Source organism: Rhinolophus sinicus, linkage group LG04 (genome assembly GCF_036562045.2).
Source record: "Rhinolophus sinicus isolate RSC01 linkage group LG04, ASM3656204v1, whole genome shotgun sequence".
Lineage (NCBI taxonomy): Eukaryota > Metazoa > Chordata > Mammalia > Chiroptera > Rhinolophidae > Rhinolophus > Rhinolophus sinicus.
This window is the reverse complement of record NC_133754.1, coordinates 147,918,908-147,936,510: the sequence shown is the minus strand read 5'-3', so window position 1 is coordinate 147,936,510 and position 17,603 is coordinate 147,918,908. Positions and strand designations below refer to the sequence as shown.

The following is a 17,603-nucleotide window of genomic DNA, read 5'->3' as shown; positions in this document are numbered from 1 at the left end:
TGCATGGAAATCTATAAATTTTTCTTCCTACCAGTTTTCAATACATTATTCAACTGTCCAGTAGATACAAAGCAAAATAAAGAATGAGCTCTTGCTCCCTTAGGGAAGAGAAAAGAACCCTACTCTTTTTCTGTACATAAGCAGTGACCATGTAGAAATTTGGAATATAAATAAAGTTAAAGGATATGAAAAGGTATTGTATTACATAATCTTTCAAACATGGCCTTCTCACTAGACTATCTCATTAGATAGATGGTTTCAATTTTTTAAGTTCTAATTAATTATAGAGCCACTAATAAACAAAAACTGTTCATCTTACTAAAGTGCCACAGTTGAACTCTCTTCTGTAAATCTGATGAGGAATAAGAACACATTTTTGTCCAGGTCCTGTATCTCCATCAAGAAAACATTGGTGTAAAACAATAGAGTAATCCTCAGTCTAAAATATTTCTCTACTGAAAGGAGCATAGTAATTTAAAAACTGGAAAAATAAGCTTGAAAAGATTATTTCTCTGTGGTAAGAAAACAGAAACAAAAAGAACAAGGGTAACTACACTGTCAAAGAACATTTTTCACTTCTCAGGACTGAAAACTTAAGAATGATAAATACTTAAGACCACAAGAACAAAGTTAACTAGTTACTAGAAGATTGTTTTAAATATTTTCCCTTTCAAGAGATTTTAAATAAATTTAATTCTACTTCCAATTTTCTTTTCATTAAAACAGTAAGTCACTGCTGAAATATCCAGAACTTTTTCCAGATAAATTCTTAAGGATCTTTATGAAACTTGTACCATAGAATTAAGTGTCACAGACCAACCATAGGAAATTCAGTAAATGTCTTACAAACAAATAGTTTAGCATTTTCCCTTTTAGAAAGGCGTGTGCCTAGCAAAGTTGGAACGTAAGAAACCAATGAAGACATTTCCAGACCCTTCCTTCCTCAGGCATACACAATACATAACAATAGGCTGCATTCTTTATAGTTTCTAGTAGAACCAGCATTTTAGCCAAGGTTGAGAGAGCAATGGGTACATGACAAATACAAGTTGTCTCTGATACCAGTAGTGACTATTTTAATGGACACTGTTTTCATTTATTTACTTATTTCAAAAAAGATAAATTATTTTGATGAAAACAATAACTGAATTCTTTGACATTCACATATTTCTTAGTCTTAGTACACATGATATTTGATCTCTAGTTAATGTGAATGAATGCTAGGCAGGTAGTTATTTCAAAAGTGCTGATAATTTTTTAGCTTTTTCTGATCAATATTAAAACTTTAAAACAGTCATTTTCTAAGAAACAGAAAAGTGATTTATAGAAATAACATCTTGATAAACTTAAGAATTAGAAGGGACTCAGACATCATGATCTGAATCAGTTAAGCCAAAAGGTTAACAATTAAAACTCTTTACTATAACCTAATGTAAGACCAATATGAAGAAAGTGGTTAACATAAATCAAGGTAAATGTTCCTTTGTTGATCCAAAAGCACAGCAGTCATACGGGATTAAACATACTACTAATAGTCATTCACGTTTTAGATTTATTTTTTTTAATGTATAGTTCATCAGATATACTAGGGAAATAGGACAACACAGTTTCACTAAATTGAAATTAAAACAAAATCCTTCAGTTCACAAAACATAAAGCAGATTAGCTCACAGAGACAGATATAACATATTCCCAATCTTGCAAAAAAACTTATGCTTACTATAAAAATTCTTCTATATCCTGAATTAATTTGTAACATTTTATAATAGGGATATAGTACATGGATATGTAACTTAATAAATAAATACAATGACTGTAAAACCAACTTTGTTCATTGTTTCACAAAAATATATATGTAAGATGAAATAAAAACTAAACCAAAGAAACCTTTTTTTTTCATTCTCAGAGTATAAATTCTTTCACTTCCATGACAAATCATAAATGTTTCTTATAATAGTAGTTCATTCCTTATACTAGATCAACGTGTATGATTTTGGAATAGAACAACAAATTCATATTGCTTCGAATTATGTTTATTATTATTTTTAAAATAAATTTGACAAAAATACTTTTAAAATGCTAATATAAAATATTTACTGGCTATTACTATTTTTCTCTTTTCTTTCTTTTGTTTAACACAACGGCATTACATTACAGCCCAGAAAATTTACAGAGAACATTAAAAATAGCACTTTGCTAACAAATAAGCAGATAATTTAAAATAAGATAAAGCTAGTGAACATTAACAAAAAACTGAAGTCTAAATCTTAAAGACAAACTGTGTATTAAAAAAATACAAAATATATACAAGCAAAAAGCTATAATATATAGTATGCCCTATTATGGAAATAAAATACATTTTTTCTGTGCTTATATAATGCAATTATTTTGCTTTTTGAAAATGTGTAGAATAACATTTAAAAAGAAAAATACTTTAACTCCCTAAAAATGGGCATTATGGGTGTTACGGTAGCAGTCATACAAAACATGTCAATGAAACATTTCAAATAAAATGACAAAGAACATGAATCTTAACATTTGAGATCTGACTAATCATCATCATCATCATCATCATCTCTACTGCTACTGTGAGTCATAATCCACTCCCTGTAGACCTGAATTTTCTGTAAGCATGGTAAAGGAAAAAAGAAGCACAAAGATTAGTTAAGTATGGTTAACTGCTTGAAAAACATGTAAAACGATGAAATGTTCAAGGAGTCAGAATAATTTTGAAGCAGACTTTTCAGCTCTTAGTAAGACAGTAATCATGGATATAATATTCAATAACTTAATAGACTTAAGACTAAACTCTATCAGTTGCTACACTTATGTATAAAATAGTTTGGGGATATCAGTAAGGTATTCATTCTGTGACTGTATTAGAATTATTCTGTTTCTCTAGTAGGCAACTTCAATTGACTAGTAGGAAGCACTATAAAATGTGCTACTTTCTAGATAGAAAGATACACAATGAAAGTGTATTTTATATTTCATTATTATATATGGGCATATATAATTTAGTGAACACAGAGCACCATTTTTAGAAAATCAGGGGAAAAAAGGAGAAACATTTGTAAGTATTAAATATTTCCTAAGGGCACCATTGTTAAATCACTTAGATTAAGCAGATGAGATTTTAAATCCTATTTATATGTCATCTACTTGTTTTCTACAGTACTGGTATTCATATATTTTAAAGTAGGGTTTTGATTAAAAAAGGCACCATTACTATCAAAACAACAACCTATTTCTTACACCTGTAAGAGAATAATGCTAACCACAAACATCCTAAGGCAACAGGTGAGTTCCCACAGGTATTCCAGCTAATACTGTATTCTGTGCTCTTGCTATAAAACAAGTAACTGCTGACAAAGACTGTGAGTTTTTAGTCATGTAAATAGCTCTTTTAGTCATTAATAATGCTAAGACTGGCCTACTGAAAATGATATAAATCTTTCAGAATACAGTCAAAAGTCATGACCTTCAAATCCCAAAGATTAAAGTTTCAGAAAACAAAGAAGGTGTAGAATAAATTTACTTGTCAGTGAAATCAAGTCATCAACCATGAGAAATGTTTGGTATTTCATGGCTTTCTTACACAATATAATCTGTTCCCTAATAATGAGGATGTATTTCTAAATTCTCCTCACTGTTCATCCTTATTTCCTACTAAGTTTATTAAAACAAGTTTCTCAATAATTTTTTTTTAAAAGGTAATCAGTCTAAGTAAAATGTTAGTAACATGTTAGTTGTGTTCTAAAAAGGGAAGGCAGGTACTGAGTAAAATTATGTTTCAACTGAATGAACCATCGGTCACTTCTGCAACATTTCAATCAAAGAATGATATACGATCATTGTAGAGACTGTACAAAATGCCCTTGAGAGCACAACCTCTCATTAGATTGCCAGTTCCATCCCAATATGGAATTATTTTGATGCTTTAAAAATATTTTAAACATAATGTAAAATCACTTTACTAAATATCATACATTAACTCAACGGTTATGTTTTACTACGTTAGATAGAAGTACATTTTATGCAAAATTATATACTCTGCATGTAGTAGTAAAATATTAAAGTTTTAAAATTTACCCTGATCACTTCAAACATAATACTTAAAATTTCAAGAGTATAAAGGACTATATCCCCCCAGTTTATTATTACCTTGAATATTTTCAAATCTATACAACATAATGACTCCTTGTTTGTTTTAAAAAAAAATTAATTTAGTATTCACATCTAAACCATACAAGCTACTTTAAATTGGTATAACCTATTATGGTATTATCTTACCTATACCATAATCCAAATTTTTATAAGTCCAATTTACTAAGTAAGGAAGTTGTCTAAACAGATAAAATAGTCTACCTTCAAACTGTCTATTGTTCCAAGAGCTAATTTTCTTTACTAAAGGATGTTTGCTTTCACATGAACTATTAATCAAATTCCACAAGCTTTTAAACAGAATACACAAGCACAAAGTAGGAAGAGGGTTATATTCATTTGAGCATCTTCAAAAGGAAAGAATAAGAACCCAAGAATTCACAATAGCAATGGTCCTGATTTCTTTCCTTATCCATGCCTAATTAAACATGAGAACTGTATCTGGTTGAACAGCTACTAGAGGTTTGATAAGGAGAAGGAAGTACCCTAAACTGAATGGTCTACGTGGCTAAAAAGTACCACCAACTAGGAGGGTATGAACATAGGTACAATGGCTTTCTACAAATCTAAAAAATCCATTACAGAACTAAGAATATCCTATAAAAACATGAGATTCACTAAAAATCCTATACAAAAAAGGTTACCAATACAAAAAGTTTTCTTTGTATTCAAAATACTGAAACAGCTGTATGTAGTTTGTAAATTTAAGACTAAAATCTACTGTTGGCTTTCACTTGCAAAGTCACGCATTAAATGTTTTCATATCAAACTTTCTGATGCCTGTAAAAAAAAAATCTTATAGTTAAAATACAAGAAATTTATAAATGGAATTAAGCAAAAATAAAGAAGCTCAAATACTTTAATAATATTTCTTATAGTATTATAGTTACCTTTAAAAAAGCTAACTTAACTAAATTAATCTGAATTTATAAGTATTTATAAGTATTTATTTATATACTTAATTTATAAGTATTACAAATATTTATAAATATTTAATTTATAAGTATTTCTTCACTCACCTGTAACATTTGATTTCCAGTACCATCCCTCAACCTGTAAGGTCTGATAACTCCATCTTCATTGAAGAACCGAGGGGGTCGCAGACTCTCCACTTCATCTGAAGTCTCTGTAGCCCTAGAGGGAAAAAAACACATGATTTTTAAAAGTATTCAAAAATTCATAAGTAGATTTTAAAAAGGATCTTCTTATGGATAAAACTGTTACATCACTTCTCTATTTTAAAATTTGTCTTTATGACACAAATAATGTAAACTCTATAGAAAAATGTAGAACTGTAAAGAAGTTTGTTTATAGAGTCTCTTGGACTTTCTTTGTAAACAATAATCAGAATCAGCAAATATGAGTATTGCTTTTTCTTTTCTGATTTTAGACATTAACTTCCTTTTCTTTTCCTATGATTCTAGTTCCTCCAGTATAGTGCTAAATACAAGAGAGAATTGTAGGCATTCTGTTTCATTCTTAACTTTAAAGGGAAAGCTTTAAAAAGTTCTCCATGAAGTATAGATATTAGCAATATTTTAAAGGCACCTTTTGTCAAGCCAAGGAAGTTCATTTCTACTCTTAGTTTGCTTATAGTTCTTTTGTTGTTGTTGTTGTTGTTGTTGTTACTGTTTTTGAAAATCTTGAATGGACAACAAATTTAAAAAAAAGACTTTTTTCCTTGTCATTAATGTGATCACATAAGTTTATCTCCTTCAATCTATTAATGCATTAAATTACATTACATGGTTTTCTAATGTTCAAACACCCTCACATTCCTACTAGAGCTTGATACGTATTATTTAAAACACATACATGCATAGATGAATTTGGTATTGTAGTATTTTATTTAACATTTTTGACTGTATGAACCTATGTGAAATTGGTCCATTTGTTTGTTCATTCATTAAACAAATATTCACACATTCAATAAACATTAATTTATTACATAGACATACCTTATGGCATAACGTATCCACGTATATAGACACATACATATGGATAATTTCTCTGCTTAAAAGTAGACATTGACAGAATGGATAAAAATATGATCCACCTGTATGTTATCCACAGGAGACTCACTTTAGAGTCAAAGACGCAAATAAGTTGAGAGTAAAGGATGAACAAAGATATGCCACATAAATAGTAACCAAAAGAGCTGGAATAGTTATACTAAGATCAGAAAGAGTTAAACTTTAAACAAAAAATTCTTATTAGACACAAAGAACATTTTGAGAAAAGGGTTGATACATTGAAAATATATAAAAACTATAAATATACAAGTACTTAACAACAGAGCCCTCAAATACATAAAGCAAAACCTGACAGAATTAAAGAGAAAAAAACAATTCAATAATAATAGTTACCTTAATACCCAACTTTCAATAATGGATACCAAGTAGAAGGTCACCAAGGAAACTGAAGACCTGAACAACATTATAATACAACTAGACCTAACAGTCATCTAGAACACTCACTCCAACAACAGCAAACTACATATTCTTCTCAAGTGCAGATGAAACATTCTCTAGGATAGACTATATATTAGGCCATAAAACATATCTCAATAAATATAAAAGTACTGAAGCATACAAAGTATGTTATCAGACCACACAGAATAAAATTAGAAATCAATAAGAAGAAAATTTGGGAAATTCACAAATGCACGGAAATTAAACAGCAGAAGCCTAAATAACTAAAGGCCAGAGGAAAAAAATCACAAAGGAAAGTAACTACTTTGACACAAACGAAAACAGAAACACAACGAATCAAAACTTACAGGTTGCAGTGAAGACAGTGCTCAGACGGAAATTTATAGCTGTGAAAGCAAACATTAAAAAAAGAAGACCCCAAAATGAATAATTTAACTTTACACCTTGAGAAACTAATAAAGGAAAAGCAAACTAAACCTGAAGCTAGGAGAAGGAAGGAAATAATAAAAATTGGAACAGAGATAAATAAAATAGAAAAACAATAGAGGGAATCAACAAAACCAAAAATTGGTTCTTTAATAAAGTCAACAAATAATGACAAACCATTAGCTAGAAAGAAAGAAGATTTAAATTGAAGAAATAGACAATCTAATTTGACCTATATCAAATAAAGAGATTGAGTTAGTAATCAAACAACTTACCAGAAATAAAAGTCAAATCCAGATGGGTTCATTGATGATTTTTAGCAAACGTTTATAGAAAAATTAACTCACATCCGCCACAAACTCTTCCCAAAAAATTAAGAGGAGGAAACCTTCCTAAATTGTTCTATGACGACAGTTTTACTCTAATACCCAGACCTAGTAAAGACATTACCAGAAAACTACAGTCTAATGTCTCTTATGAATAGACACGCAAAAAAGCTCCATTAAAATACTAGAAAACTAAATCCAGCAGCATACAAAAAAAGGATTATACATCATGACCAAGTGGGATTTATCCCAGGTATGCAATGTTAGCTCACAGCATGAAAATTAATATAACACACCATATTAATAAAACAATGAAAAAACAAACAATATCAACTTGACACAGAAAAGCCTTTGCTAATATCCAACTCCTTCATAATAAGGCACTCAACAAACAGAATAGAAGCAAACTTCTTCTACCTGACAAAGGACATTACAAAAAAACCATAGCTTACATCATACTTAATGGTGAAAGGATGAAATCTTTCCCCCTAAAATCAGAAGCAAGACAGGCATGTCTGCTCTTGGCACTACTATTTAACATTGTATTAGAGGTTTCAGCCAAGGCAATTAGGCACGAAAAAGAAACAAAAGGTATCCAGATCAAAAAGGAAGAAGTAAAACTACCTTTATTTTCAGATGATATGATGTTATGTATAGGAAACCCTAAAGAATCCATTAAACAACTTCTAGAGATAATAAACAAGCTTGGTAAAGGTTGCATAATACAAGGTTTCCATACACTAGCAATACACAATCCAAAAATGAAATTAAAACATTTGTAACAGCATCCCAAATAATAAAATATTAGGAATAAAGAAGACATGCACACTGAAAACTATAAAATATCTTTGAAAGAAATTAAAGACCTAAGTAAATGGAAAGACATCAATTTTCATAGATTGGGTGACAATATTGTTAAGATGGCAATAATCGCCACACTGATCTACAGATTCAATATAATCCCTATCAAAGTGTCAGCTGTCTTTCTTGCAGAAGCTGACAAAGTGATCGTAAAACTCATATGGAAATTCAAGTGACTCAGAGACTACTTAAAAGGAACAAAGGCAAGAGGACTCACACTTCATGATTTGAAAACTTACTACTAAGCTACAGTAATCAAAACAGTGTGTTACTAGACTAAGGATGGACATATAGAACAATGGAACAGAACTGAGAGTCCAGAAATAAACTCAAATTTACGGTTAATTGATTTTGGAAAAACAGTACCAAGACCACTCAATGGGAAAAATATAGTCATTTCCACAAATGGTACTGGAACAACTAGATATGCACATGCAAAATAAATTTGGACCGAACCTACCTTGATATACACAAATTAACCAAAATGGATCAAAAACCTCAATTTAAATGCTAAAACTTTAACTCAGCTAGAAGAAAATGTAGGTTTAATCTTTATGACCTTGTACTAGGTAATGCATTCTTAGATATGACACCAAAAGCATGAGCAACCAAAAAAAATATAGATAAATCAGACTTCAACAAGAGACACTATCAAGAAAGCTAAACAATATGCAAGTATGAGAAAATAGGGTCTAGTTTCCTGAGTATATAAAGAATTCTTAGAACTTGACAATAAAAAGACAATCAACCTAATTAAAAAAATGTAAAAGAATCTGAACATTTCTCCATGGAAGACATACAAATGACCAATAAGCACATGAAAAAGTGCTCAACATCATCAGTCACTAGGAAATACAAATCATAACCACAATGAGATATTATTTCACACCTAATAGGTTAGCGATTTTAAAAAAAGCAAAATGGAGAATAGTGTTAGAGAGAATGTGAAGAAATTGGAAACTTTTACATTGCTGGTGGGGATGTAAAACAGTGCAACTGCTGTGGAAAACAGTTTAGCAGTTCTTCAAAAAGTTATACACAGAGTTACCACACCCACCCAGCAATTCCATTTCTAAGTACTATAAACATAAGAGAACTGAAAACATATGTCCACACAAAAACTTAAACATGAATGTTCTTAGCAGCACTATTCATAAAGGTAAAAACGTGAAAACAACCTAAATATCCATCAGCTACTGAACAGATAACCAAAGGTGGTCTATCCATTCAATGGAATATTATTTAGCTATAACAAGGAATGAAGTTCTTATTCATGGTACAACATGGATGAAACTTGAAAACATCACAATGCTAGATGAAAGAATCCAGCCACAACAGGCCACACATCGTATGACTCCATTTATATGAAATGTCCAGAATAGGCAAATCCACAGAGACAGAAAGTAGAATAGTAGTTGCTATTAGCTGAGAGGAGGGGGAAATGGTGACTGCTGACAAGTACAGGGTTTCTTTCTGGGATGATGAAAACGTTCTGGAATTAGGTAGTGGTGATGGTTGCACAACCTTGGAATATACTAAAAACTATCTGAAATGTACACTTAAAATAGTGATTTTCTTTTTTTACAGTATGTGAATTATACCTCAATTTTAAATAGACTATGTACTAGTGCATTTAAAGCAGCAATATAGATTATGGGGTTATATGGCAGGGAGGTAGATGTGGTTGTAACAGGGCAACACAAGGTATTTTTATGGTGCTGGAATTGTTTAGTATCTTGACTGTGGTGGTGGATACATGAAAATACACATGATAAAATTTTATGGAATTAGTGCACACATGCAAATGAATACAAGTCAAACTGGGGAAATCTGAGTAAAATCGGTGGGTTGTATCAATGCCAATATCCTGACTGTGATATTATACGAGTTTTGCAAAATGTTACCATTGTGGAAACTGGACAAAGTTTCCACATGTAGTGGTCTGAACGGTGGTTCCCAGAGGTATCAGGCGTGGATCCCTGGAACCACTGAATGTTATTTTATATGGCAGAGTTTATGCGGATGTGATTAATTTAAGGATTTCAGATGAGGCGATAATCTTGGTTTATCTGGGTGGCCACAAGTGTCCACATAAAAGAGAGGCAGAGGGAGATCAGGCACACAGAGGAGAAGCTGATATGGACGGCACAGACTGAAGTGATGTGATCAACCTCAAGCCAAAAAAATGTCTGCAGCCACAAGCAGAAGGTGTAAGAAGCAAGGCGTCAATTCTTCCCCCAGAAGGTGTGCAGTCCTGCTGACACCTTGATTTCTGACTGCTGGATTCCAGTGCAGTGAAAGAATAAATTTCTATTGCTTAAGTCATCAAGTTTCTGATAATTTGTTACAGCAGCCATAGGAAACAGTGTACAAAGGATCTCTGCATTATTTCTACAAGTGTATGTGACTCTACAATTATCTCAATTAAAAAAAAAGACTACCACATGTCAAGCAATATTCTAAGTGCTGTGGAAACAGACAAGAACCCCTGCATTCATAGAGCTTACATTCAAGCAGGAGAGACAAATAAACAAGGTAAAATAGTGTATTAAACAGTGATTAAGAGCTATAGAGCAAAAAATAAAGGACGGAAGAGTGTTATGAAGTATCTAGAGTAGGGGGTAACTGAAGTTTTAGGGTGGCCATGAAAGGCCTCGCTGGGAAGACAACTTGTGAGTCAAGAAAGTGACCATGCTGACAACAGAGGGAAGAGTATTCTAAACAGAGGGGGTAAGAATTCCTCTGTTGTAAGTTCCACATCTCATTTTCAAATCAATACTCTCATATACACAAGTGTGAGATTACTGGTGGTAGGGGCAGGTTTCTCTTTTGGCTTAAACAACAGTATAAGCCTGGATGGTCTGTTTCTTGGCTTTTGGAACACTACTTTCTCTCTCTCTCTCTCTCTTTTTTAATTGTTAGTAGTTTCAGGTGTACAAAACAATGCAATAGTTAGACATTTCATCCCTCACAAAGTGATAACTCCCCCCCCCAATCTATTATCCCTCTGACATCGTATAAAGCTGTTACAATTCCAGTGACTTCATTCCCTATGCTGTATTCCTTATCCCGTGACTACATATATATTAAATCATGGTTGACATACAATATTATTCAGCTTTGGCTTCAAGTATACAGTGCAGTGGTCAAGCATCTACACCATCCATGAAGTGGTCTCCCTAATAAGACATGTGGAACACTACTTTCTTGACTATGCCCGACTTTAATGGTGATTCTTTTTCAGTCTCCTTTGCTGGGTCCTCCTTGCTTCCCCAACTACTAAGTGTTGGTGTGACTGAGTGACAAGTCTCGGACCTTTCTTTTGTCTCTTTTATACTCTCATTCCCTAGATGAGCTCATCTAATCTTCTGGGTTTAAATACCTTATTATAGGCTCAAAGAATCTCAAATTTTTAACTTTAGCTTGGACTTTTCTCTTGAACATCAGACTCCTATACCCAGTAACTGCTTGACATCTCCATTTGTATGTCTGATAGTTTAAGCTTAATACATTCAAAACAAAACTTCTAATTCCCTCTTTCTTTATAAAGAATGACAACCCCATCCTTCCAGTGGTTCAGACAATACCTTTAGAAATATCCTTGATGATTCTCTTTCTTCCTACCCCACATCCAACTTATCAACTAATCCTGTTACCACTACCTTCAAAATACACACAGAACATGAACCCTTCTTACAACTTTTAGCCTATACTGATCTAATCACTATCATCTCTCATCTGGATTATTGCAAAAGTCTCTTAAGTGTTCCCCCATTGTTGCCCTGGTCCCCTATGATTTATTCTCAATATAGCAGCCAGCTCACATCATTCCTCTTGTCCAAAACCTTCCAAAAGTTTTTTGCCTTAAAAAAAAAAAGTCAAAGTCCTTAGTGGTTTACCAAGTCCTATATGATCTGATCCCCTGCTCACTCTCGGAGAGCTTCTTTTCCAAATTTCTCCTTTGCTCACTGTACTCCAGGTGCATCGGTCTTGCTGTTCCGTAAGGGGCCAAGCATACTCCTGCATCAGGGCCTTTTACTTGCTGTTCCTACTGCCTAGGACGTTCTTCCCACAGGGCTCACTCTCTTAATTCCTTCATGTCTCTCCTCAAATTTAATCTTACCAGTGAAGCTTCCCTTCACATCTTATATATAAAACAGCAACCTTCCTCCCACCATTTTGGATCTCTTTATCTTTTACTCTGCTTTATTTTTCTTCATAGACTTTTTCACCATTTAGCATATCATGTATTTATGAGTTTACTTATTTTTGTCTATTACTCTCCCACTAGAATGTAAGCTGTATGAGGACAGGGACTTGGCCGATAGTGTTCATTTCTGGTTCCCTGAGTGTCTAGAAATGACAGTCTAGATATGTAAGATGCTCCCTAAAATGTGCTGAATTGATAAATATTTGTATGTGTGTATTAGCTCAAGCTTGTTAAATGTATTCAAATCATTTTACTTACTTTCATTTTGTCTTCTTGATCTATCGATTGAGAAAAAGGTTAGATTCTTCAATCATTTTTGAAGATTTAGAAATTTCTTGTAATGTTGTCAATTTTTGTTTCATAAACATTCAGTCTACTGTGAGTTGAGTACAATTTCAAAATTATTATTATCTTCTTGGTTAACTGTTCTTTTTATCATTAGCTAGTTATCTTATTTACCCAAAATAATGCTTTTTTTTGGCCTTAATGTGTGTGTCATCTAATGTTATACAGTAATCCTCTTCATTCATATATATATATATATATATATATATATATATATATATATATATAGTATATCCTCATCAGAAATAACATATTAAAATGTTTAATGACAACCATTTCCTTCTCAAATTGTATCTTATTATTTTTAATAGTTTGGTTCTAATGTTTTTTTTATACAGTTCAATTATATTTATCCACCAGTTTATATTCTTACATTTGATTCTTGTGACCTATTTCTCCTTTCTGCTTTCAATGTCCTTCTTCACAAGTACATCCTTTATTAGTTCTTAGTCTTATTTTTCCAAAAGGATTTTATTTTGTCTTTAATCCTTAAAGGTAATGTAGCTGGGTACAGAGTACAAGGTTTTAGATAAATGTACAGTTATTCTAGCAGTTCTGCATAGCTCTCTGTGTATTTTGAATTCCTATGTTTCATTGACTTTTAAGCTTCTCTGATGGCTGTAACTCAACACATTATATTTGTGAAACTAAAATTACAGGTAAAAGAGACTGAACCTTTTTTCCAGTCTTACTTCTAAACTATAAAATTGGAAACACCCAATTATGGCAAGATGTATGAAATACTGACTTAAGAGGAACAGCTCATATGATGACAATACTTATCTATATAGAGCAGAAAGCAAGAGAAAATACAAAAGGAAACAGATTAGGGAGATAACAACCACCTAACTTTCTAAATTAGTTCTCATTAGCATGAAATTAATCAATTGTTGTGTGTGCTGCAAACTTCTAGAATAGAGGTAATAATAATGCAAATACTAAATTTCAGTCTTAAACTAAATTTAATTTGGAAGAAGAGAGGACATGTTTTAAAACTGTGCAAATGGAGAGAAATAGAGGAAATGGATGTAATAATCTCATAACAAAACAAGATCATAAAAAAAAGAGTGAACACAGCTGAGTTTGAACTAGGGATACAAAATACCATTCTTTGTTTCCCAAAAAAAGAGATAGAATATTATATTTGCTAATTTTATAACTGACATATAGCATTACATTATTGTAATATATTTTGATCGAGATGATAGAAAAGCTCGCTTGCCAAACCTTTCATTCCAAGCTGCTGGGAATGAACGATGAATAAAGGAGAACTCTATCTAGTTGAAATGATGTAATGCCAACAACTTTAAAAAGTACCAAAAGGAATTAGGAAGATCATACGCAACTTGCTGTATTACAGGATTCATACCTAAGTGCCTTGAACAAAACAGATTTATTTCCTTTTTCATGGTTTAAGCATTTTACTCATATCCTACATCACGGAGAAGTTACCTTTTTATTCCCTGAAACGTACTGCTAGCCATGTCTATGATGCCTCCAGTTGGCCTCGCCACTGCTCCAACTAAACCTTTCCCAACACCTTTAAAGAAACCAGCTGCTCCTTCTTTTTGAGCTCCTAAAAAAACAAAACAGAACAAAAAAAACACACACACACACACAAAGTTTTAGACAATTAGATCAAGAATGAAAATAGAATCAATTTGTGAAAGACTTGGTAATATGTATCACCTGAAGGAACTATTATACTTGCCTTTGATTGGTTTTGTAACAATTCCTGTTATGCCACTTACAAAACCCTAGAAGAAAGCACAATAGAAAATTCACAATATTTTCTCATGATGCCTTGAAGAAACAAGTTTGGCTTACAAAAAAAATACTTTCTAGATAATATAAGAATTAACATATTTCCTCTGGATTTTACTTAAATAAAATCCTTTTGGAGGCTGTTGACATATTTTATATAGGCCACAACCCACTGCTCTTCCAACATCCAAATAATATGTGAAAGAGTGAAAGTTATATGTCTATTTCCTTATTCACAAATGTGGTTTTAAAAGGTATTTCCTATAATATTAAAAGGTACTTCCTATAATATTCACAACACCGGGAAATGTCTTACAGAAACTAAGCCTTTTCCTCCACGAGTGATGCCTTCTCTAAGACCAGCTGGTTGCTTATTCATAGCTTCTCTCCTCTTCTGTTGGTAGTCTTCATCCATAGTCATAGCTGCTACCCCTTTAGCCATAGCACTGGTGATTTTGGAGGCAGCACCAGCTAACCCACCTAGCAGAAATTATAATATCTTTAGTAAAAGCAAATATATCATTACTTCCTAGCATAGTCATACTTGGGAGGTATTCTCTTTCTTACCAACAGCTCCACCAACTAATGCCTTCAATCCTAGTGCCATTCCCTCGACAAACTCTTCAGGACCCTGGATGGCTCCCTAAAGGGTCAAAAAATAACAACAGAACACACAATTCAATTGATAGATGATGTATTATAAAACTGTACAATTGAAACATATTTAATTTTACTAACCAATGTTACCCCAATAAATTTAATAAAAATTAAAAACTAAATAAAATAATAACAAATAAGACTATGTTTATTTTTACAGGTGAACTTGATGACATGAAGAAAATGGTAGTGACAAAAAAAAAAAATGTCCCAGAGGAAGTTGACATCAGCCAAAAACTTAACAGAAGTCTCAGAGATATTTCATGACATTGCAAGTGCAAAGCATAAAACGCTGGAAGTTAATCCAAACTTAGAAAGTATGTCTATTCACCAAAGTGAACAAAAGATGTTGGTTCAGTATTGTAAATTATATGATGAGAAGGCAGGCACAATCTACTCTTGATAATTAAAAAAAAATAAAAACACTTTTAATTTTTAATATAGCTGCTTTAAATTACAGTGTACAAAAGTTTTGCTTTATTTTTCATTATCATCCACACTTATAAATGAAAGTAGGAGAGTTTTAAGTGTTTTGACATAAATTTTTAAGGGACATAAAACAATCATAATTGTTGCCATTAAGATTGCTCTGCACAGTGCCAGCCTACATAGTTGTTTTTACTGTCCCACACTATTGTGCAAAGCAATACTACCTGTCCACAGTAACATTCCTTCTATTATGATGTGAAATTTATCCACCTTTAATACTCCAAGAGAACACTTAAAATTCAGTATATTTTTGTAAAGCCTTAAGTTTTAAATTGTGAGGGGAAAAAGGTAAAAATTTCCCCTCAAATTTCTCAAAACCTCTTACCACGGTTTGCTGCAAAATAATGTCCTTTGTGTGTCTCCCAAAATCTAGTTACAGCTTCAACTCTAGTTAACAATTGGAATGCATTATTTATTCAAAAGTATTAGTGTGATATGTTGCACAATGCAAGGATAACAATTTTACCTGGTAAGGTTCATAAAAAAATGCTTCTACACCTTCAGAAAATTCTCTGATCAAGCCAAAGGGATTTCCCAAAACTTCGAGTCCAAGAATGAGTACGTACATCTGCTTAATGGCCTAAAAATGAAATATAAACATTAATCAATTTGGATAACCAGACTTAATATTTTTTCTTATATTCAGTACACAAGTCCAGTTTTCCAGGCTTACCACCCTTATCACCAATCTCAACACCTAAACCATATATCACCTTATTCATTACTAGTCTTAGTTTTTAAAAAGCAATTTGGTGTTAGAGTATACAAAATAATATGACACATATACATAAAGCTTTAGAATATTCAAAATACTTTCACTTTTACAACTATGTGTGACAGTTGTTAACACCACCACCATTTCAGACTGGAGAAACATACAGGTAAAATGATATTCAGGATCACATGGTGGTAAATGGATAAACAGGGATCCAAACCCAGACCTCTTGAGTCATGCTCAGTTATCTGTTCATTATATAACAGCTGTCTCAGATGCTCTATAAGTTATGTCATAAAATATCGGAGTCTTTCCAGAGGTGGAAAAAATCAATCAAAATAATATATCTACCAGACTCAACAACTTAATTACATTAAAAATATCCTGTGTTCATCAGTTAGTTACTAATAAATAGTTTCCCTTAAACCTATTTTTCAAGTAAGTGTGGTGAATTACTTAGCTAACATTTTATTTCAAGATTTATGTGTAGTCCACACTGATCCAGAAAACAAATGTTAGTTGCTGAAAAATAGAAGGACAAAAACTTGAAATGATGAGGCCCAATTTATTCCTATAATTCTAAAAATAAAAAATGTTTTAAAATTTTGAAAATGGCTATTAACTTCCTTGCCGAATCTGCAATATACATGTACAGACACATATGATTTCACTATTTTATATCAGTCACTTTGTAAAATAATCTCAGACAAACCTGTTTTGAATAGTGTCTTATTACTTCAGACTGTAGTTCAGATGTTGTATGAAACTGATAGTTGAGTTGAAAAAATGCAAGCCTGCAAAACAACATACAGATGTGTAAATTATGTGTGTGCGTGCATGCACGTGTGTGCACACACACAGGGAAGAAAGGGGGAGAGAGTTTTTAATATTAATGAATGGTTTTATTTTCTTCACAATTTTTCTCCAAATCTTTCCTTTTAGTACATTTTCCCATGCCAATCAGAAAATCTGCTCTTTTACATACATCCCTGCACATTCTGGTCAAAGAAAGTTCTAAGAATCTGATAAAAGCTATGGATCTTATCCTCAGAAAAGCCACCGATATACACATATTTTCCACATAACTTAGGGGATTCAGAGACCCCCTTGGGTCCCATACATGGACATGAACTTATATTTGTCAACTCTGACCTATCATGGCCGACATAGAAGATGTTTGACACATTGAGATAAGTGGAAGCAATTGCTGAAGA

General features: G+C 32.3%; 1 protein-coding gene across 3 annotated transcripts in view; it reads right to left on the bottom strand.

The window, feature by feature from the left end:
* The window catches only part of VPS13A (vacuolar protein sorting 13 homolog A), a 194,256-nt gene that overhangs the window by 18,557 nt on the left and 158,096 nt on the right, over positions 1 to 17,603 (bottom strand). Inside the window, exons 62-69 of one of the 3 annotated variants that reach the window (XM_019736650.2) lie at positions 17,102 to 17,183; positions 16,141 to 16,254; positions 15,096 to 15,171; positions 14,845 to 15,008; positions 14,476 to 14,521; positions 14,217 to 14,340; positions 5,184 to 5,298; positions 1,535 to 2,624 (exon numbers count right to left, since the gene is read on the bottom strand). In XM_019736650.2, coding sequence (XP_019592209.2) covers positions 2,550 to 2,624; positions 5,184 to 5,298; positions 14,217 to 14,340; positions 14,476 to 14,521; positions 14,845 to 15,008; positions 15,096 to 15,171; positions 16,141 to 16,254; positions 17,102 to 17,183 — 796 coding nt within the window. In that variant the 3' untranslated portion in view covers positions 1,535 to 2,549. The other 2 variants (XM_019736651.2, XM_019736649.2) reach the window with 2 other exon arrangements.